Raw genomic sequence first — 23360 nt, forward strand, 5'->3', positions numbered from 1 at the left:
CACCAACGCTATGCACATGAGTCTGAGTGAACTCCTGGAGTTGGTGATGGACAGGGAGGCCTGGCGTGCTATGATTCATGGGGTTGCAAAGAGTTGGACACAACTGAGCAGCTGAACTGAACTGAAAGCTTCAATTTCATTTAGGTCTTTTTGAGGATTAAATGAGATAATACAGATGTATCATTTTAAGTTGTAAATGTTATCACTTGAGTGTTATTTTTATTATTTTTACTGTTAGAAAAAAATTTTCAGCATATTAGGTGGCTCTTTTGTTTAAATGAGATTTTTTTTGTTTTGTTTTTACCACTTAAGTAGGGATTACAGTTCTTCCCAGAAAAATTACACAGAAACACGACTTCAGAATATTTAATAATATATTCTGTTTTTTTATTGCCTCTTTATTTTACTAAAGTTAAAATATGTTTTTTTATAATTGAACAGAATTGTGTTTGAAGAATCTGAATGATTTGTCATCTCTGAACCTGATAAAAATGGATGAAGATATTAATTTCAAACCAACTGGTAATTTTTTCATTGTTGTTAGTAAATTTAACAATTAAGACTAAATTTAAACATTTGTTCCACTAAAATTTAGATGATGGTAAAATTAAATTGTGGTTTCAATTCTCAACAGGGTATCATCATTATTAGCATGATAAATTTATATGATTCCTATTTATAAGATTATAGAGCTGCCTTTTTGACAGGCATTAAATTTCTGTTCACTAACTTTGGTGACTTATGTGGCAACATGATGGGAAATTTGAAAATGAGGGGGAAAACATAATCTCAGTATCCTAAAAGAACCATTCAGTAAATAATTTTGGATTTGCTTCCAATGTTTTCCCTGTTTTTTTTTACAATTGCAATCCTAATATGTATACGATTTTGTATCCTGTGTATTTCTCTTAGTGTATGTCATAAACACTTTTTCACATTGCTTGTTTTTGAAATCATTTCAACATCCATTTCAGTATTTGATGGAGGAAGTGTACCTGTCATTTATTTAGTCATATACATGTTTGAATTTTTTTTTAAAGTTACATATAATGGAGAAGGCAATGGCACCCCACTCCAGTACTCTTGCCTGGAAAATCCCATGGGTGGAGGAGCCTGGTAGGCTGCAGTCCATGGGGTCGCAGAGTCGGACACGACTGAGCGACTTCACTTTTCACTTTCATGCATTGGAGAAGGAAATGGCAACCCACTCCAGTGTTCTTGACTGGAGGATCCCAGGGACAGGGGAGCCTGGTGGGCTGCTGTCTATGGGGTCGCAGAGAGTTGGACATGACTGAAGGGACTTAGCAGCAGCAGCAGCAGAGGATTGAAAAGTTCAAATCTTTGGGTTGCTTCAGTGACATTGTAACTCTTGTAGCTAACATTTTACTAATTCTTACTTCTTCAAACAAGGCTTATGAAGATGGTTAGTTAGGTGCCTTCTCTTTCTCTCTCTGTCTCTGCCTCTCTCTTTTTGATTCTATATAGGGTATAATAGAAGCAAGAAAGTGTTTTGTAGTTTTTAACACACATGATTAGAAGTTTCTTGGGGAAAAATATCGACTTCATTGTACTTTGCCTAATAAAAATTGGGAAGCATAGAAAAGTTTGAAAAAATCAATATATGACTATCTAATTTTGCATGTATCCTTCTATTTTTAAATGCATTTTAATGTACTTGCAACCATGTCATAGCAATGTATGATTTTGTGTCATGCTCCCTAACTCTCAGCCACAGATTTATAACATTTTTTTCCTTCTCCCATGGTCTTCATTCTGGTAAATCTGTTTGTGAGAATTACCTTCTTTGTATTCTAGGATGTCTCACTGAGGAGGCATGAGAATCACTAATATAACTTCTTCCTTTTTTATTTTTAACCCTGTCATTTTATTTAAAAAAATTTTTTATTGGCATATAGTTGCTTTACAATGTTATATTTCAGTTTCTACTGTACAGCAAGTGAATCAGCTATACATATACATATTAATATATTTCCTTTTTTTTTGGATTTCTTTCCCATTTAGGTCACCACAGAGTATTGAGTAGAGTTCCCTGTGCTATACAATAGGAGGGAAAACTAATATAACTTCATCATCTATTCTTTATATACTTTAATTCTCAAGAATCTTATTCCCACTGTCATTCTTTCCCTGTGGAACTTCTCGAATCCACTGATACCATTTCTTCTACCTTTAAACATACCTAATAAAGGATATATATACTATTTGCTGTCTTTCTCCATCATCAGTGAATACTACTTGATTAATTTTATTCTTTTTAACTTGCTTTTGATTCTATTTTTTCTGCTTCTTCAATGAATTTCTGTTTGCTGACTTTTTTTTGCCTTACTATAGGCTTCTTAAACATGCAGATGTTGGACCTTTATTCTCAGTTTATGATAATTTCTTTGAAAACATAATTTACCTTCACAGGTTAAGCTATAGTCATTATGTAATTGTGGTTTTGATCTAGGTCTTTTACCTTTACTATAACATTTGACCATTAATTTTCTATTAGAAATCTTTTCTTACATATGTGACATGAAATTTGACACTTGGAAGCATATAACCGTTAATTTGACCTGGAATATTGTACAATGATATGAACATAAAATCTTTGTTTCAAATACCTGGATTTCAGTTCCATTTCTGCCACTATGCTAGCTGGGACCTTAAACTCACTGAGCCTTAGTACTAATATATATCTGCAAAATAAGAATATATATTACAAGAATATATAATATATATATTTACCTTATTAGGTTGTTATGATGATCAAATGGGATAATGAACATTTATAGGAAAAAAAATTCTGAAAACATGAGTTGTTGCTCTCTTTTGTCCAAGGTTAGCAAAATATCTCTACTTGCCCCTCCTTCTCAATAGCCTAACCAGTTTGTTAAGCCTGAAATTATAAAATGTTTGATGTCATTGGTTTCTCTTTCATTCCTCACTCATTGCATGACTAGGCAGGATGTGTCCAAAAGGACAATCCAGTCTTGGAGCTGAAAATATTCCTTATCACATAGCAGGGTAATGTTTCCTAAGTGTGGTTGGGTTAACTACTTACTCTCAAAATCATCTGAGAGTGCTGTTATGTTAAAAATGAAACTAATGAGCCCTACTCCAGACTTAAAATCCTCAACTTCTAGGAGTAACACCTGGTAATTTAGATTTTAAGCTTGAACCCTGGATGGTTTTTTTGCACATAAAATTGAGAACTACTGCCCTGGGAGTGCTATTTCAATAAATAGCATAGTGAAAATCTATTCAGATCTTTGTGTCATACTCACAGTTTATCTCAATGTGTATTCTGAGGGTGTGGGGAAGAGATTCCAAACTGAAATAGAGAATGCAGTTTTACTCTAAACTATCTTCTTTAGGAAAATCATGGGGTTCAATGACATATTAAATGTGCTAAGAAGAAAGGCAGTAAGAAAGAGCCAAAATTAGTTAGCCTAGGGTTTTTACATTTTTATTTGCCCAGAGAAATCTTTTAAATGGAATATCCATTAATATTGCAAAGAACACTAATGTTCTATCAGTGTTCAGTGTATCAATTCAATGTTAATGTTATCCAGAAACATCCTTACAAACACACCCAGCATAATATTTGACCAAGTATCTGGACAGATTATGGCCCAGTTAAGTTGACACACAAAATTTAGCATCACAGCAGCTTAACATAAAATATACTTTCTAGCTGAATGCAGCTGAATTCTCAGAAGAATTATTGTGCATGATGCCCTTTTACATACTCCTCTGTGCTGAGGTTGGTCATATATTCTGCTTTGAAAACACATATTATGCAATTCCCAATCATTGGATATTTTGTCCTTTGTGTTTATTAACTCAGCATCCTCAACTCTTGTTACACCCTAAACCATTAAGTTACTTTAAACACACACACAGTGTATATATACATTAATGTACATATTTATTTATGAGGAATTTAACATATGTTTTTAACTGTGCTAGTATTTTTATTAGGATTATTTAGGTTAGTTCTTTTGATACAATGTTGTATGAATTTGTTGTTTGCCTCAATACTTTTTTTCCATAAGCATTGTTATTTTTCATATGCAGTTTTATATGAGAATTTATAGGAATGCATATACTATGTATTTATAGGAAATAAAGGTTTACATAAAAATATAGGAATACTGTGTATTTAAGGACAAGAATTTTTATTAACTGGTTTGTAATAGTTTTGTTATCAATCAGTTTGTTGAATTTTCTAATTTCCACTATTTCTTCTTTGACCTATGGATTATTTGAAAATCTGGTTTGTAACTTCTGTACATCTGATGGTTTTCTAATTATTTTTCTTTTCTAGTTTCATTGTTACTCCAGTACTTTTGCCTAAAAAATCCCATGGACGGAAAAGCCTGGTAGGCTGCAGTCCATGGGGTCGCTAGAGTCAGGCATGACTGAGCAACTTCACTTTCACTTTTCACTTTCATGCATTGGAGAAGGAAAATGGCAACCCACTCCAGTGTTCTTGCCTGGAGAATCCCAGGGCCGGGGAAGCCTGGTGGGCTGCTGCCTATGGGGTCGCACAGAGTTGGACAGGACTGGAGCGACTTAGCAGCAGCAGTTTCATTGTTACTGTTCTTAACATGTGATGCAGTTGCTTTGTATCAGATAATGTTCTCTGTATGATTTCAGTCTTTTGAGATTTGTTGAGACTTGTTTTATGGACCCATATGTGGTCAGTTTTTTTTTTTTTTTTTAATTTTATTTTTAAACTTTACAATATTGTGTTGGTTTTGCCAAATATCGAAATGAATCCGCCACAGGTATACATATGTTCCCCATCCTGAACCCTCCTCCCTCCTCCCTCCCCATACCATCCCTCTGGGTCGTCCCAGTACACCAGCCCCAAGCATCCAGTATCGTGCATCGAACCTGGACTGGCGACTCGTTTCATAAATGATATTATACACGCTTCAATGCCATTCTCCCAAATCTTCCCACCCTCTCCCTCTCCCACAGAGTCCATAAGACTGTTCTATACATCAGTGTCTCTTTTGCTGTCTCATACACAGGGTTATTGTTACCATCTTTCTAAATTCCATATATATGCGTTAGTATACTGTATTGGTGTTTTTAGTTTTTATAAATATTTTGAGTGTGCTTATTCTTTTGGTTTTAAGTGCCCTCCCAGATAAATATCATGTTAGTTCTTTGATGATTAGTAAAAGATATTTCATGTATTTCATTTTTCTGATTTGGTTGCCTTCAGCAGAGGGATTGGTTCATAATTACTTTGTTGTTGTTGTTCAGTTCCTCAGTCATGTCTGACTCTTCATGCCTCCATGAACTGCAGCATGCCAGGCTTCCTGGCACCTAACGAACTGGGGAGTTCATCTTTCAATGTCATATCTTTTTGCCTTTTCCTACTGTTCATGGAGTTCTCAAGGCAAGAATGCTGAAGTGGTTTTGCCATCATGATTACTAAGCCTACTATTAATGTGGGTGGATGCTCTTTACATATTATTTCTAATTAATTCTTTTTTATGACTTCATGATCCTTTGCTATTATTTTCTTTTATCTCTTTGAGTATTTTTTTAATTAAATTTTAGTCTGTATGTTCCAGTAATTCTGCTTCTTGCTTTTGCTTTTTTAATTTGTAATCATAATACTGAAGTATGTAGGTATTTTTATCTGTATGCTTGTGTTCTTGTCTGGGTTTTTAGCTCTTCTGCCTGCTAATGTATATGGAAGAAGGGCTCAAAAGACCAAGTCTTATTTTGTGCAAATTTAAGGATTAACAACCTAATGAAAATGGACAGTAACGGCAAGAAGCACAGAAAGTCATTCAACTGGGATGCAAATCTTACCTCTATGAAGGGGAGAGAAGGAAGGAAGGAGGAAAGGAAGGAAAGATAAAAGGAAGGAGAATTTTGTCTGCAATGCAGTCCTAAGACCATTCGGCAAAGTTGATGGGGAATCTTCAATTCAAAGTTGCCCATCCAAGGAGTCCCAGTAAGGTCTACCTTAATATTCCTGCCATGCCCAGTCATTTGTTTGGAGCATCTCAAGAAAAGTGTAATCTTGGTGTGTACATAGTGATAGATTCAGAACACAGCAGCTGGGACCATCCATCAGAGCACTTCTTGCAGTAGGAGATATGAGAGGTGTATTCTCAACACCTCTAGTTCCCTTCCCTCACTCCAACTCTATGACTTTTTCTTTGAAATACCCTATATTTGCTACTATGAAAATATTTATCATTCAAAAACTATATTGATAGCGATTTGTCTCTTTATTTTCTCTCTTCACTTGCAATTCTTTTAAAATTCTTTCCATTCTGTCTCCCTTGACTCATTTTCTTCATAGTTTCATTTCTAGGTTATTTATATACCTTAGCTAGGTAACTTTCATTCTTACTAATCAGCCAGCAAATATAAGCCTTTTCTCAAAAACTTTCATTTTCACCAGAAGGGAGATCAGATCAGATCAGTCGCCCAGTCGTGTCCGACTCTTTGCGACCCCATGAATCACAGCACGCCAGGCCTCCCTGTCCATCACCAACTCCCGGAGTTCACTCAGACTCACGTCCATCGAGTCAGTGATGCCATCCAGCCATCTCATCCTTTGTCGTCCCCTTCTCCTCTTGCCCCCAATCCCTCCCAGCATCACAGTCTTTTCCAATGAGTCAACTCTTCGCATGAGGTGGCCAAAGTACTGGAGTTTCAGCTTTAGCATCATTCCTTCCAAAGAAATCCCAGGGCTGATCTTCAGAATGGACTGGATGGATCTCCTTGCAGTCCAAGGGACTCTCAAGAGCCTTCTCCAACACCACAGTTCAAAAGCATCAATTCTTCGGTGCTCAGCCTTCTTCACAGTCCAACTCTCACATCCATACATGACCACAGGAAAAACCATAGCCTTGACTAGATGAACCTTTGTTGGCAAAGTAATGTCTCTGCTTTTGAATATGCTATCTAGGTTGGTCATAACTTTCCTTCCAAGGAGTAAGTGTCTTTTAATTTCATGGCTGCAGTCACCATCTGCAGTGATTTTGGAGCCCATAAAAATAAAGTCTGACACTGTTTCCACTGTTTCCCCATCTATTTCCCATGAAGTGATGGGACCAGATGCCATGATCTTTGTTTTCTGAATGTTGAGCCTTAAGCCAACTTTTTCACTCTCCTCTTTCACCTTCATCAAGAGGCTTTTTAGTTCCTTTTCACTTTCTGCCATAAGGGTGGTGTCATCTGCATATCTGAGGTTATTGATATTTCTCCCAGCAATCTTGATTCCAGCTTGTGTTTCTTCCAGTCCAGCGTTTCTCATGATGTACTCTGCATATAAGTTAAATAAGCAGGGTGACAATATACAGCCTTGATGTACTCCTTTTCGTATTTGGAACCAGTCTGTTGTTCCATGTTCATTTCTAACTGTTGCTTCCTGACCTGCATACAAATTTCTTAAGAGGCAGATCAGGTGGGGAGATACCCTATAGTAATTTATAAACATCTAGGATAAGAAGGGGCTTCCCAGGTGACTCTAGTGGTGAAGAACCCACCTGCCAATGCAGGAGACATAAGAGACATGGGTTTGATCCCTAGGTCAGGAAGATCCCCTGGAGGAGGGCATGGCAACCCACTCCAGTACTCTTTGCCTGGAGAATCCCATGGACAGAGAAGCCTGGTGGGTTGCAGTTCATAGGGTCACACAGAGTCAGACACGACTGAAGCAACTTAGCACAACACAGCACAGGATAAGAGGAGCATGGCTCAGGTGGTAAAGAATCCGCCTGCAATACAGGAGACCTGGGTTGAGAAGATCCCCTGGAGAAGGAAATAGCTACCCACTCCAGTATTCTGGCCTGGAGAATGCCATGGACTGTATGGTCCATGGGGTCACAAAGAGCCGGACAAGACTGAGCGACTTTCACTTTCAAATATAATGTATACTAGTTCCCTTGGTAGTCATATTCTCACTGTCTCACATACAGCTCTTAGAATCTCACTTTTATGAACCACTACATTACTCATGTTTTGGCTGAACATGTTCACTAGACTCCTAACTGAGAAAGTGGCTATTCCTGAGTCTAAGTTCTGTCCACTGTACCTTGTTCTTGATGGCTCTAAGTGATGGAATGTCACATTCTTTATTCTTCAGCAAAACCTGTAGCACATAGGTAAAGAATAGACCTTACCTTGAGAAGCAGTATACCATTTTCCTCTTCTCAGCTGTTTTCTGTGTGTTCACAAGACTTGAAATTCTTTGTGCTGTTTTTGACAACTTATAATTGAAGCCAGTAACCTTTTAAATGAATTCCATTTCATCAATTACTTATCCTCACTCTGCCCATCCTCCTACCCTCAGCCAACCTAATGTTTTATTTCTAAAACAATTTAGTTTCAAATTCCAATTTCATTAAAATAATGCTCAAGAATTTTAAGTGGTGTCTTTTGTACCTGATGCTATTAAAGGCACAGTTCAGTTCAATCACTCAGTCGTGTCCGACTCTTTGTGACCCCATGAATCGCAGCATGCCAGGCCTCCCTGTCCATCACCAACTCCCAGAGTTCACCCAGACTCACATCCATCGAGTCAGTGATGCCATCCAGCCATCTCATCCTCTGTTGTCCCCTTCTCCTCCTGCCCCCAATCCCTCCCAGCATCACAGTCTTTTCCAATGAGGCAACTCTTCGCATGAGGTGGCCAAAGTACTGGAGTTTCAGCTTTAGCATCATTCCTTCCAAAGAAATCCCAGGGCTGATCTTCAGAATGGACTGGTTGGATCTCCTTGCAGTCCAAGGGACTCTCAAGAGTCTTCTCCAACACCACAGTTCAAAAGCATCAATTCTTCGGTGCTCAGCCTTCTTCACAGTCCAACTCTCACATCCATACATGACTACTGGAAAAACCATAGCCTTGACTAGACAGACCTTTGTTGGCAAAGTAATGCCTCTGCTTTTGAATATGCTATCTAGGTTGGTCATAAGCTAAAGAAATGTGTATTAAACTGATGAAAATGCAAGTTGTATCAGCTGATTTGGAATGTTTATTTTTTCCATCTCTCTCTACAGAGGCAGGAAGATTGATGGCTTGGTATTATATTACATTTGAGACAGTGAAGAAATTTTGTACAATCAGTGGAAAAGAAACTTTATCAGATCTGGTAAATTAATTTTCACAAGAAAATAAGTATACAGTGATATAGTATAAAATACTATTGGGGGAAACAACTGATTTGTATATCTCCTGCAATTTAAGAATAAATGAGCAGAAAAGAAAGCATTTCTAGTAGTGCATATATTTTCCTCTTTATTCGTCTTTAACTGTAAAATATGGAATATTACTCCTTAGAATATATTTCCAATAGCATCTTTGTATTAGGGCTAAGAAAATTTATATACATACCCGAAGAAAGGATAGCAGCTACCTTTCAACTTATGTGATAATTCTGATTACCTTAGTAGTGGCTACCAAGTATAGTATGTTGAGAAAGATTCCAAGATGGTGTGGCATGATATATTAGGAAAGTCTGCCATGAATGAAAGACACATGCCTCTTACTTGCAACTCTTCCCTAAATCCTTTGCATCAGGATAACAATAACTGTAGAAAGAGAATAGTATTGGTGATAGGCCAGAAAAAATAACTAATTTTGGAGAAAATTGGAATTAAAAACAGGCTGTCCTAAAATATTGCCAGTGGGGTACCTTTGTAGCTACAGCAGTGAATAAAAGCATAGTCATATTTTTGGCACCTATAAAACTATATTGCTCCTTCCTTCCTTAACTGGGAATATGAACATGAAACATGACTTTTATATTTATTCCCAAATTTAAACTATTTAAAATATCTAAGTTGATTATTGCAATAAGATTATTATATTGATACTAAAATTTATACAAAAATTGATGAGTAGAAGGCTTGTATTTTCATGTAAATACTCTTCTAATTTACTTTTTATTGAAGTATAGTTGATTTACAGTGTTGTGTTGAATATTATTCTTAACTGAGAAGAAATCAAGAGTTAACATTAACCCATCTGATTTTGAGTTCTGTAAGTGTAAAAGAGAATTAGAATTAGAAAAGGTGCTAGTTTCATTTTACAGGTGTGAGAACTCAAAGCAGAGTGCTTTGCTCAAAATCATCTGGGAGAATTAGGTAGGTTCTTGAATACAAATTTCTTTATACCAACATCATTCTTTTTCATTAAAAAATTATCCTCAGTAAGTATAACCATTTGCAAACTATAGAAGCCTGAACAATAATATAACAGTAGTAATAGTGGTAGTAATGAAATCTTCATTTATTGAGTGCTTATCATATGCTACATGCTAGGCTGAATATTTTAAATTTCATCTTGTTAATCTTTACAATCTTAATGGTACAGAGCCAGTGTGTAGCAGAGTGTCTGGCATATATAACAGGTGTTTGTAAATATTTGTCAGTGAAGGAATGAATCCTTAAAGAAGCAAAATGTATAAGGCAAAATGTGCTAAATGTGATGTCCCAAAGCAGCATTAAAAATAAATAAGTACAGAAAAATAAATGAGAGAAAAGAAGTAAAGAATGGACATAACCAAATGAACAAATGCTGAAATTTTATAGGTCACAATGATAGCCAGCTGCAAGGAATTTCTAGATGTACAATTAAGAATAAATGAAAAGAAAGCATTGAATACTTTGAACAAAGATCCAAATCGGACAACTATCAGGTACAGAAATTAAATGTTTTAAATAATTTTTAAAAAGGTTTCATTCAGCTAAAATAAGTAATAATAATAAAAGTTTGCCTTGTTTATTTCCAGATTTCCAATGGAAGGAAGGATTAAAACAAGAGAAATGAAAGTAAATTGGTAAAGAAAATTAATTGTTAAATGTCTTAAAATATTGATTACTTGTCCATGATTCATATTTATGAAGGTATTTTATAAGTTTAAAACATTTTAAATTTGTTTTCCTTAATACAAAGAAAGAACATTTACATAAGAATGAGGAGTCAGCATGCAGATGTAAAATTAATTTCTCCAAACTCTCAAGTCTTTAATTTAAAAAGATAACTTGTGAATTTTTAAATCAACAAACACTGAGAGTGTGATCTGTTGAGGCATGGTAGACAATAGAAAGAAGATGTGCTTCTCATCTACAAGAACTTTCAAGTTGGCTTGAATGAGAACCATGTGTATAAAAATAATGGACGGTATGAAAACACATATAGACAATGTCTGTAGAACATTAATGATGTTCTGCTGCTGCTGCTGCTAAGTCGCTTCAGTCGTGTCCAACTCTGTGCGACCCCAGAGATGGCAGCCCACCAGGCTCCCCCGTCCCTGGGACTCTCCAGGCAAGAACACTGGAGTGGGTTGCCATTTCCTTCTCCAATGTATGAAAGTGAAAAGTGAAAGTGAAGTCGCTCAGTCGTGTCCGACTCTTAGCGACCCCATGGACTGCAGCCTACCAGGCTCCCCCGTCCATGGGACTTTCCAGGCAAGAGTACTGGAGTGGGGTGCCATTGCCTTGGAAAGACATATTAAAAGAAATAACCTGAGTGAAGGAATGCATATGTGATAATGGGGTGACTGTTATGCCAGCAATGGGAAGTCTGTATAGAGGAGAGTAATTGGAAGAGTAAACTAAAATTACATTGTAGCTTGTAATGACTTTACTGGGTTTGCAGTCACACAGGCAATGATACTTTTTCTGGATGCCAAGTGCTTGGTTTTCTAAGTAGTTATATCTTAGTGTTAAACAACTTGATTTAGATCACGTGAGTTCAAGTAAACATGATTTTTTTTTCATGGGGCTCAATAAAACCAGTTGGCCAAAGAATTTCCTTTTGTCTCCTTAGCTAAAGGAGGTCACTCTTTCTCTAGGATACTTCCTAAAGTCTTATTAAACTTTATCTCCCAAATACCTTGACATCTCAGAAACAAACTTCTCACTGTTGTATACTTATTCCTCAGGCAGATCTATAGCTTGGAGGGCAGAAGTTAGTGTTCTGTTTCTTAGCCATATTTCTCTAGAAATTTAAATATCCCTAGAGATCATACAGAACTTAGAGATCATGTACCCAAATCCTCTCATTTTATAAATGAAGTAAGTGATGCCTAGGTAAGTTCTGACTTGCTTGAGGTTATGGTGCTATACTGAGGACAGCTGTAGAATTAGAATCTAGGTCTCTTGAGTGTCACAATGGATTTCTCAATATACCCCGTTGCATTAACTACTGAGTCAAATTAAATCAAGGTATTTTTGCATAAGCATCTTGTTGGGAACACTATATTTGCAATTTTAATGCTTTCACTTACACCTTGCCTTAGATTGGATCATGCATTCTTTTGATTAGGACTGTCAGATTCTTAAAATTCATGACTTTCTAATTATTTCTATATGTATCATAGGGCTTCCCAGGTGGCGCACGTGGTAAAGAACCCACCTGCCAGTGCAGGAGATGTAAGAGATCAGGTTCAATTCCTGAGGGTCAAGAAGAGCTCCTGAAGGAGGGCATGGCAGCCCACTCCAGTATTCTTGGCTGGAGAGTCCCATGGACAAAGGAGCCTGGAGGGCTACAGTCCATACGGTTGCAAAGAATCAACACAACTGAAGCAACTTGGCACACATGCTCACATATGTATCATAAATTAGCTTCCTTTTTTAATTTTCCACCTTATGTCACTACTTGACTAGGAAGAGTGACTGTCTGGGAGGCATTTTCTTAATCTAAAATGTACAGTCTTTTGGTGGGTAATGAAGGCTAATATTTACCACTTTGATGTCTCTCTCATATTCTTATTACTTTGCTGAATTTCAGATCGGTTCTTTTACAGCCAAGTGTTAATCCTCTTAATTTTAAAATTTTATCCTTCAACTTTCTGCCCTTTATCACTGTTTTTTAATTTTTCATAATTCTGAGGTCTGTCTTCTTCAGGATTAGCTCTGTTTTCTTTGATTGGTATTTGTCAGTGAGCTTATAGGATGTGTTTCCAAATCAGTGATTTCTTTTCATATTTGTTTCTTATATAATTCTTATATAAATTACCTTTATAATAAGTAATGCATAGATTCATTTTTAAAGATTCAAAATTAAAATTTATAAAGCAAAAAATCCTTTGACCCCCAGAAGTAACTATTATCAGTAGTTTTCTGTGGGTCATTCCAATATCCTTTCTATTTATTTAGTACATATATATTTAATATGTGCTAATAGACATGTTATGTCTATATAAAAAGATCTTACTGTAATTATTGCTCTTGTGATATGAAGATTCTATATCAGTACCTACACATGTTAATCTCATTTATTTTAATACTAATGTATATTTTAACAGCAATGTATTCTATAGTATGAACATACTGTAATTTTTAACCACTCCTTTATTGATGAAGAGTTAGATGGCTTATAAATTTTTGCTATTAAATAATTAAATTATTAATTACTTAATATTAATTAATATATAAAATTATTATAAATTAATATAAAAATATATAAAATATAAAATTAAAATATTAAATAATTAAATAAGGCTGAAATGAACTTCCTTATATTTATGCCATATTATTCAAGAATTTCCAGGTGAAAGGATATACATGAGAAGATTTAATATTTAATGCAAATTGCATTTAAAAAGCTTCTCTTATTTACAGTTGTCATCCACAGTGTAAAAAGAATGATTCCCATTCATCCTCCCAATACTTGTTTTGTATCTTTGAAGTTTTGTTAATCTAATGAGTGAAAAATTATATTAAAAAATTTTCAAATCTGTATTCCTGTCTTTCTGCCTTGCTTTCCCACACATGACTTCTATTGTCCATAATGACTGCTAGAGCTTCAGCCATTATTACACTTGAATATCCTTTCTCTTTTCAATAGGTTTCTTGGAAGTCTCAGATAACACTTTCACACTGAGTACATGGCTAGAGCCAAGTGCAAAGGAGACAGAGAAATGTCTTGTTGTTACTGTGCCTTTATTAAAATTAGGATTCTGCTATTAAGATGGAAATAGAAAATGAGTGTTACGTACATAAAGCAGTCTGCCACATATCCTAAGATCATAGGACTTTTCCTATCATCTCTTCTAATACTTTAAAATCATTTGATTTTTATCTGAAGGCTTCTCATAGGTTTGGAGTTAATTTTTATGTGTGATATGAATTAAGAATTTAATTATATTTCATCCCTGAAAGACAGTCAGGAGGGTTTAATAAATATGTTGTCTTTCTCTCTTTGCCGATTTATTTGGAATGCCATCTTCACATAAACTAAATTCCTAAGGGTGTGATTCTGGACACTTACTGTTAGTCTGTTTATTTTGTTGCTATGACAATACCACATTGCTTTACTTACTACCATTTTATTGCATGTTTTGTTATCTGGTAAGGCAAGTCCATTCTTACTGTTCTTTAAAAAACATTTTGAATATTCCTGCATTTTTCCTCCCTATGAACTTTAGAATCAGTTTGTCAAGATCTAGGAAAAGTCCTTTTGAAATTGGTTTTATAGATTAGTTTGTGGAAGAATTCTTCTTTCTCAGTACTGAAATCTAAAAGTATGATATCTCTAGTCATCTACTCAGATCTTTCTGTGATATTTTATAACTCATCATTTAGGTTTTATATTTCTTCTTTAATTTTTTTTTAATTGGAGGCTCATTACTTTACAATATTGTAGTGATTTTTGCCATACATTGACATGAATCGGACATGGGTGTACATGTGTTCCCCATCCTGAGCCTCATGGGTGTACATGTGTTCCCCACCCTGAGCCTCCCTCCCACCTCCCTCCCCATCTCATCCCTCAGGGTCATCCCAGTGCACCAGCCCTGAGCATCCTGTCTCATGCATCGAACCTGGACTGGCAATCTCTTTCACATATGATAATATACATGTTTCAGTGCCATTCTCTCAAATCATCTCACCCTCGCCTTCTCCCACTGAGTCCAAAAGTGTGTTCCTTACATCTGTGTCTCTTTTGCCATCTTGCATATAGAGTCACCGTTACCCTCTTTCTAAATTCCATATATATGCATTAATATACTCTATTTTTGCTTTTCTTTCTGAATTACTTCACTCTGTATAATAGGCTCCAGTTTCATCCATCTCATTAGAACTGATTCAAATGTGTTCTTTTTAATCGCTGAATAATATTCCATTGTGTATATGTACCACAACTTTCTTATCCATTCATCTGCCGATGGACATCTAGGTTGCTTCCATGTCCATAGCTTTGACTATATGGATCTTTGTCAGCAAAGTGATATCTTTGCTTTTTAACACACTGTCTAGGTTTGTCATAGCTTTCCTGCCAGTGCTTTACAATTTTCAGAAGTTTCACACACATGATTTCATATAATGCCATAATAATTCTATATTCCTCCTACCCTTATATTGCCCTGCCCCCATCTCTCTCGACACTGGTAATCACTAGTTTGTTCTTTGAATCCGTGAATCTGTTTCTTTCTTTTTTTTTTTTTTGCTTTATTCACTAATTTGTTGTATTTTTTAGATACCACATAAAAGTGATATTATATAATAATTGTCTTTCTGTGTCTGAATTATTTGACTTAGCATGCTGTGCTGTTCTTAGTCGCTCAGTCATGTCCAACTCTTTGCAACTCCATGGACTGTAGCCTGCCAGGCTCCTCTGTCTATGGGGATCCTTCAGGCAAGAATACTGGAGTGTATATTTATGTACCACAATCTTTATCCATCCGTCTATTGATGGACACTTAGGTTGCTTCTGTTTGGTGATTGTAAATAATGCTGCTGTGAACACTGGGGTGTATAACCATTTCTAAATAGATGTAACAGAATAATTTTCAGAGGCATATATTGTAGCCAAAAAATAATTAGCCTGTTATGTTGTTGTTTAGTCCTGTCCACTCTTTTGTAACTCCATGGACTGTAGCCTGCTAGGCTTCTCTGTCCATGAGATTTCCGAGGCAGGAATACTGGAGTGGGTTACCATTTCCTTCTCCAGAGGATCTTCCTGACCCAGGGATCAAATCCATGTCTCTTGCATTGGCAGACAAGTCCTTTACCACTGAACCACCAGGGAAGCCCCAATTAGTCTATAGTTTCAGCTATATACATCCGTTCTGAGATGTGAGTTAGTTGCTTCTTTCTATTTTCATATATTGTCTACTAAAGGCAAGCCATGAAATATAACTATTCTACCCTTTGTCTTTGTATACCAGTTTTTGATCTTATAAGAGATCCCCCCCAGAACATACGAGTCTAATGATTTTAGTTAGAATCTTAGGGGGATTTGCATATCAAGGCCTGGTTAGATAAGTAAACAGACAAAAGAGGTAGCAAAGACCTGAGATACAGTAGTTACAATAGATAATAACTCCTTTTCTCCCCTCTTACCACCACTCAAATTTTTATAGCCAAGCAACTGCTTGTTTCTAATAATCAACTAATAAGCTGCTGCTGCGTCGCTTCAGTCGTGTCCGACTCTGTGCGACCCCATAGACTGCAGCCCACCAGGCTCCCCCGTCCCTGGGATTCTCCAGGCAAGAACACCGGAGTGGGTTGCCATTTCCTTCTCCAATGCATGAAGGTGAAAAGTGAAAGTGAAGTCGCTCAGTCGTGTCCGACTCTTAGCGACCCCATGGACTGCAGCCTAGCAGGCTCCTCCGTCCATGGGATTTTCCAGGCAAGAGTACTGGAGTGGGGTGCCGTTGCCTTCTCCGACTAATAAGCTACTAACCTTCAAATGTTGAACAGAATCTTCAGCACCTAACAGGATGCTTTATAACTCAGTAGGCACTTAATAAATATTTGTTGATTATATAAATTGTGTTGTTTTCTATAATACTTATATATAGTAAAGTTCAAAGACAGAGCTGCATTGGAGAAGAATATGAAAACAATTTTAGATGTATTGAGGTAGAAAGAAAAAACAGTCTAAGTACAAGTGCCCTATGATCACTTGAAATTTATCAGTCTAGAGATTATAATGAAAGTCTTGAGAAGAAATGAGATTTTTTTTTAGAAAAAGAGAGGTTGAGTGAATAAAGAGGAGTAGAGAAATAAGAACTGACTTTTCAGAGGTTGGGAAGAGGAAGTCAACAATGACTTGCAACAATAATGATAAAAGATACAGAGCTGTATAATGTCACAGAAATCAAGGCAGAGAGGAATTTTAAGAAGACAGACTTCAGTCACTGTGTCAAATATTGTGAGATAGTAACTTTTAAAAAGAAATAATGAAATTTCTTCTTTCCCCAGTCTTATTCAGGCTCAGCTAGGATGCATTCCCGTACAAGACTTTGCTTTGACGCAAGATACTGCAAAGATTTTCAGAAATGGCTCACGAATTACAAGATGTATGTTATAGGCTTATTAGATTTTCAATATTTTCCCAGTAAAATAGTATACTAGATTTAATACTGGAAACTTTTTTTTTTTAGGGTTATCAGATTTTGTGGCTACTCAAGAAAAGTTTGCTGTATTATTGAACAGTTTGATTTTAGCTAAATGTTTTAGATGTAAACTTTGGGAAAACTCTCCACATGTATCCAAACAGCTGGAAAAAATTGGTAGGTACTGAGTACAGGTAGGCAGTGTATCAATGTCTGCAATTTATTTTTGTATTTCACTGTTAGGAAAATTGTTCTATGATGGTAGACCTTTAAGGAAAAGTGTGCCTATGGGCCTAAGTAAGTTACTGTACTTTCCTTCTCTTGAAAATCTGATTTTCATTTTCTTCTGCTTAAAGAATTCATTTGAAATCAATTTGGAAATCTAACAAAAATGAATACTCTTATTTTAAAATTTGTTCTGAAACCAAGAGTGAAATTTTGTTTTAGTAACTAGGTAACTATATTGTGTTCTTTCTTCTACTTTTATGACTATTTGGTTTTGATCTCAATGACAAGGTACAGAGCTAGCAGTCCTGGTCATTCCTAATTCATTACAAAAAATTATGCCACTTATTTGTACCTTTTCGTCTTTTTTCAGTAACATTTCAGTGTTAGTACTGATTTTCATAGAGATACTATAAAATTTTGTAAACAAATTTATTTCCTGTTGGGATCTAGCTCAGAACACGAACTGAAAAACTCTAGAGGGTGCTATTTACAAAGACTGGGATATGCCTCAAACACTTTGGAATTTTCCAGTTTGGTGTCTGGCTTTGTGACCCTACTCCTTCTTAGATAGCTAGGACTCCAAAAAGACAGTTGTTTTTTCATGACTGATAGTCTTATTAACTGTATAACTTTATATGCATCTTGGGGACATTAAAATTTTAGATAATGGGTTGCTAAGGGTTCTCTGATTATTCCTTAGAACAAAGATCTCTAACTATTTTGTGAGGAAATACTACTTTGTATTTCTTTGAAGTTTGAGATCAGTGAGGGAAATCAGTCCTGGGAGCTGGGGTGAAGGTGGAGATTGGATCGTGAAAGTAAGGTCAAAATAGAAAGTTTCTTGATTAATGGCTCACCTTCTTGTCAGTATATAAGTCGTGGCAAAGCAAATGCCACACCCACTCCACAAATACAAGATTTCTGAATTAGGGAGGAGGTTACGTACAACATTTAGGAAATCACAACTTTCAGAAAATTTTGAACTTAGGTAAAATGGTTATTAATATTATAGCACTAAAACACTTATCTTAGAAAAGTAGAAAGGTCTCAAAACAGTGATTTCAGTTTCCATGTTATGAGAAAAAGAGCAAATTAAGCCCAAAGTGGGCAGAAAATAAGAAATAATTTTGAAAGAACATAAATAAATTAAAAACAAAAATATAAATGAAACAAAAACATGATTATTTTAAAATCATTAATACTCTAGTCAGACTGATCAAGAAATAAAGAGAAAAGATACAAATTTCCAATAACAAAAATGTGAGATATAACTATAGATCTTATAGATAACAAAATGATAGAAAGAAAATGTTATAAAACACCTTATATCATTAAATTCCTCAACTTTGATGAAATGGGAAAATTCTTTGAAAACACAAATTGACAGAGACCACTCAAGAAGAAACAGCATGAGTAGGATATATTAATTAAATAAATTTCTGGTTTAAAACTTACAAAGAAAACCCGATGCATAGAAGGCTACACTGGTGAATTCTACTGAACATTTAAATAAGAAGCGGTATTAATTCTAAACACTTTTTCAGAAAATTTAAAGGGTGAGGGGTGATAGTTCCCAACTCATTCTATGAGGCCAGTATTGCCTTGTTACCAAAACCTAATGAAGACATTCAAGAAAAGGACAGACCAGTAGCCCTTAGCAATATACATGCACTAATTCTTTATAAAATTTTAACAAATTGGACCAGTGATAAATAAAAGGGGGAACATATCATGGCCAAATGTGGTTTATTCCAGCAATACAAGATGAGTTTACCACTTGATGTCAATCAGTGTAATTTATCATATTAACAAACTAAAAAATACCAGATGGTCATCTCAGTAATGTTAAAAAATTTGACAAGATGCAAAATCCATTTCTAATAAAACTCTCAACAAATTTAAAAAGGAAGGAAATTTCTCAAACTGATGAAGGACATCTATGAAAAACCTATAGATAACATTATATTTAATAGTGAAAGACTGAATGCTTTACCTCTAAGATCAGGAATGAAATAAGGATGCCCACTGTTACTAATTCCAGTAAACATTATACTAGAGGTTCTAACCAGTACAATCAGCCAAGAAAAAGAAATAAAAAGGGTACAGTTTAGAAAAGAAAGAAGTATACATGTTTTTATTAATACATGATTAGATGGTCATCTGTGTAGAAAATTCCACGGAAGGTAGGAGAGGTTAAGCATGGTTGAAGGATACAAGATCAATGTGTAAAAATTAATTTTATTTCTACATACTAGTAAGAAAAAATCAGAAGCTAAAATTAGAAAAACTATGCTATATTAGTTTTCTACTGCCATTATAACAAATTACCACAAACTTTGTGGCTTAAAGCACCAGAAATTTATTATCTTTAAAGTTCTATAGATTTCTGATGTGGGTCTCACTGGGATAAAATCAAGGTTTGGCAAGGCTGTTTTCCTTAGGGAAAGGCTGTTTTCCTGCCTTCAACTTCTAGAGAATACTTGATTCCTTGATCATAGCCCTTTTCCTCTATCTTCAGAGGCAACAAGTGATCTTAGATTTGGCAGAGATATCTTAGATACAGTGCAAAAGCACAAACTATAAAAGAAAAAAGTGGATTTAATCAAAACTGAAAACTTTGCTTTTCATAAAATACTGTTAGAGAAGGAGGAGGAAGAAGAGAAAATAAGCCACCAGACTGTAAGAAAATATCTGCAGAACATATATGTTATGGAGGACTTGTACTTAGAATATATAATAAGACAAACCACTGAATAAAACAGTGGGCAAAAAGATTGAAACAGACATCACCAAAGAAGATGTGTGTACCTCAAATAAGTACCCGAGAAGATGTTCAACATCATTAGTCATAAGAGAAATGCAAATTAAAATGACAATGTGATACCAGTACACATCCACACAATTAAAATTAAATTTGTTAATTTAATTATATTTATCAAAATTTTATTAAATTTATTAATTTAATTTAGCACACTTAAAATTATACAGTACACACAGTACACAATTAAAAATTGATAGCGTGCTGGAGAAAATACGGTTCAACTGGAACTCTCACTGTGGAAATGTAAAATGTTAAAACCACTTTGAAAAACCATTTGATTATTTCTTTAAAAGTTCAGCATAAACCTACCATGCCACGTGGTCCTGTCATGATTAGGTACCCAAGAGAAATAAAACCATGTAGACACACAATTCTAGTAACAAAGACATTTGAAAACAGCCTAAATATCCATGAACAGGCAAATGGAAATTAGTGTTATATCCCATGGTATGAATATATATACTCAGTAATAAAAAGGCATGAAGTGTTGACACAAATAACAACATGGATGAATCTTACAATATAATCATACAGAGTAGAAGAAGCCAGACTAATTACATTTAAATGAAAGACTAGAAAATAGAATAGTAATAGAAAGCAGATCAGTGGTTGCTTAGGGACAGTGTGGGAAGGGCAGGCCAAATTACAAAGGGGCACAAGAAAACTTTTAGAGGCAATAGTGTTGTTTATTAGCTTGGTTATAGTGATAGTTTCTCATACACAAACACATGAAATCACATGTCAAGTTTATTGTAAATCAGTTATATTCAGTCAATAAAATTGTGAAAATGAAAAAATATTCACTTACCAAATGAGCAAAAACTAAAGTCTTGTGGGGAGATAAAATAAGGTCATGAACATGCTCATGCAGTGTTGGTTGGAGCTTAAGTCTAACAGTGTCAATTAAATTGCACAATCTTTTTAAAACAGCTGTTTCACTAACAGTTAAATTTATAGAAATACTTCCACAAAGGTACAAATTATTTATCATTGCATAATCTTAAATGCTCACCAGTAGCAAAATGATTAAAGTATGAATTATCCATAAAAATGATTATTAATAAAATTTCACTATATTTGAAGAAGTCAGTCTTTCTGACTTTCTAGAATATTGTCAGTCTGGGCATCAGTTGCATTCTATCCCTTCCAAATTGTTGAACACAAACATGTTTTTCACACTTCCTCAGTACAGCTGAACAGAAAGAAATAAATATCGCCCAGCAAAATTCATACAATAGAAAAGTGAGAGAATCCAGACAAAAAAGTAAATTGAGCATCAGGAAAAAATAATGAATACAAGTTGATTTTCAACAGTGTTTATCAGCTAAAAATTAAAACTCAGGAAAGGTTATAAGGGAAAATGGAAATTAAAATTAAGGAATTAAGAATACTAGGTGTTGTGTCTTAAGAATGAGTAAGAGAAATTCTCAAAAATAGTCAGCTTTGAGTAAGGAAAGGAGTATCATACCCTCCCCAGTAATACATATTCCTTAAACAAGGTGGTACTACTTTGGAAATTTATACTTCTGACAATATTTTCTATTTGAGGATTTGGCTAAATTCATTCATGTGATTATAAGAATTAAAAATTCAGTTTCTTAAATGCATAAAGAAACAGAAAATGTACAAAGGCAGAAGAGCTCTTTGTGTTTAAGGAGCAAAATTAAAGTTGATGTGGCTGCAGTATAGTCAGCAAGAGGGGAATGGCAGGAAATTAAATTGGAGAGGTAGGCTGTGGTCAAATCACTAGGTAAGAGAGTTTTAAATTGCCACTTTATTCTAAATGCAATGGAAAGACATTGGAAATTTTAGGCAGAAGAGTAAAATTACCTAAATTAGTACAGCAACAGAGAGAGAACTCAATTTCTAAGACAAATGCTCAGAGAGCCATAGCTTCATAAAGCAATATTCCATCCCTGAATCATGTTGCCTTAAAAAAAAAAACAAAAAAACACACAAGTATAACCATAGATGTTTCTTGGTACTTGCTCTGTGGATGACATAAGGTAAAATTAAGGGTTGAGACATCACGTGAATCAAAGAACTCCTCTTTACTTTATAAAGCATATGCGTGTTCTATTTGAGTTTGAAAAAATAAATATGAACAACCAAATAATGTCACAGACCAATCAATCCAATTGAGACTATCTTTTTAAAACTTTAAAAATCATTAGTCTGCTCTCAGATTTTATAGTAATATAGATGTTAAATATTTAAGTGTAGGTTTAAAATGTATTGTTTAAAAACTACTGTTTGATTAATTTTCCACAGGTATAACATTATCAAATGCTATGGTAAATGCAGGTTTGACTTCCTTTAAAAAAATAGAAGAAACAGATGCAAGGGAACTTGAGCTGGTATTTAATATTTAATTATTCCTAATGTTACTTGAATTCTGTATACATTCCAAAGCCTGACATTTATATCTTTATTTCTACTAAAAAAATGATTTTCCCTGTCATAGTCATTATATATTTTTAATTTAAAATTTTGGGTAATAAATGTATTAAAACTATTAACTCTAAAAGGTATTTTACTAAAAGAGTTTTTAGTGTTGTAGTAAGAACATAATGATATAAGTATGTTGTTTTAGATTTTAAATAGACATCCACCTTTTGGAACTCAGATAAAAGAAACAGTGATGTATCTACCAAAATATGAACTTGAAGTGGAACAGGTAAATATTTTCTGTTTTTAATATGTTTTGATTTTCAGGAATAAAGCTACCCATAGCTGATTTGGAACTGAGTATAAGTAGTAAGGTTATTTTTAACACATTTTATGCCTATCCTTTTTTAAAGATTACAAGATACAGTGATACCATGGCAGAAATATTAGTGACTGTTATATTAAGAAACTTTGAACAGCTACAAACTAAAAGAACAGCATCAAATTCTCACTATGTCACCTTGATCATAGGTGATGCAGATAATCAACTGGTTTTTAAGCACAAAATTATGTAAGTATGAAATTTC

General features: G+C 34.8%; 1 protein-coding gene across 1 annotated transcript in view; it reads left to right on the forward strand.

Annotated features, from left to right (window-relative positions):
- The window catches only part of HFM1 (helicase for meiosis 1), a 114702-nt gene that overhangs the window by 48489 nt on the left and 42853 nt on the right, over positions 1 to 23360 (forward strand). The window contains exons 20-28 of the mRNA XM_055587101.1: positions 442 to 522; positions 9046 to 9137; positions 10579 to 10685; positions 10779 to 10826; positions 17203 to 17300; positions 17385 to 17513; positions 22657 to 22742; positions 22979 to 23062; positions 23187 to 23344. Coding sequence (XP_055443076.1) covers positions 442 to 522; positions 9046 to 9137; positions 10579 to 10685; positions 10779 to 10826; positions 17203 to 17300; positions 17385 to 17513; positions 22657 to 22742; positions 22979 to 23062; positions 23187 to 23344 — 883 coding nt within the window. The remainder of the gene's footprint in view (positions 1 to 441; positions 523 to 9045; positions 9138 to 10578; positions 10686 to 10778; positions 10827 to 17202; positions 17301 to 17384; positions 17514 to 22656; positions 22743 to 22978; positions 23063 to 23186; positions 23345 to 23360) is intronic.

This window comes from Bubalus kerabau, chromosome 6 (genome assembly GCF_029407905.1).
Source record: "Bubalus kerabau isolate K-KA32 ecotype Philippines breed swamp buffalo chromosome 6, PCC_UOA_SB_1v2, whole genome shotgun sequence".
NCBI lineage: Eukaryota > Metazoa > Chordata > Mammalia > Artiodactyla > Bovidae > Bubalus > Bubalus kerabau.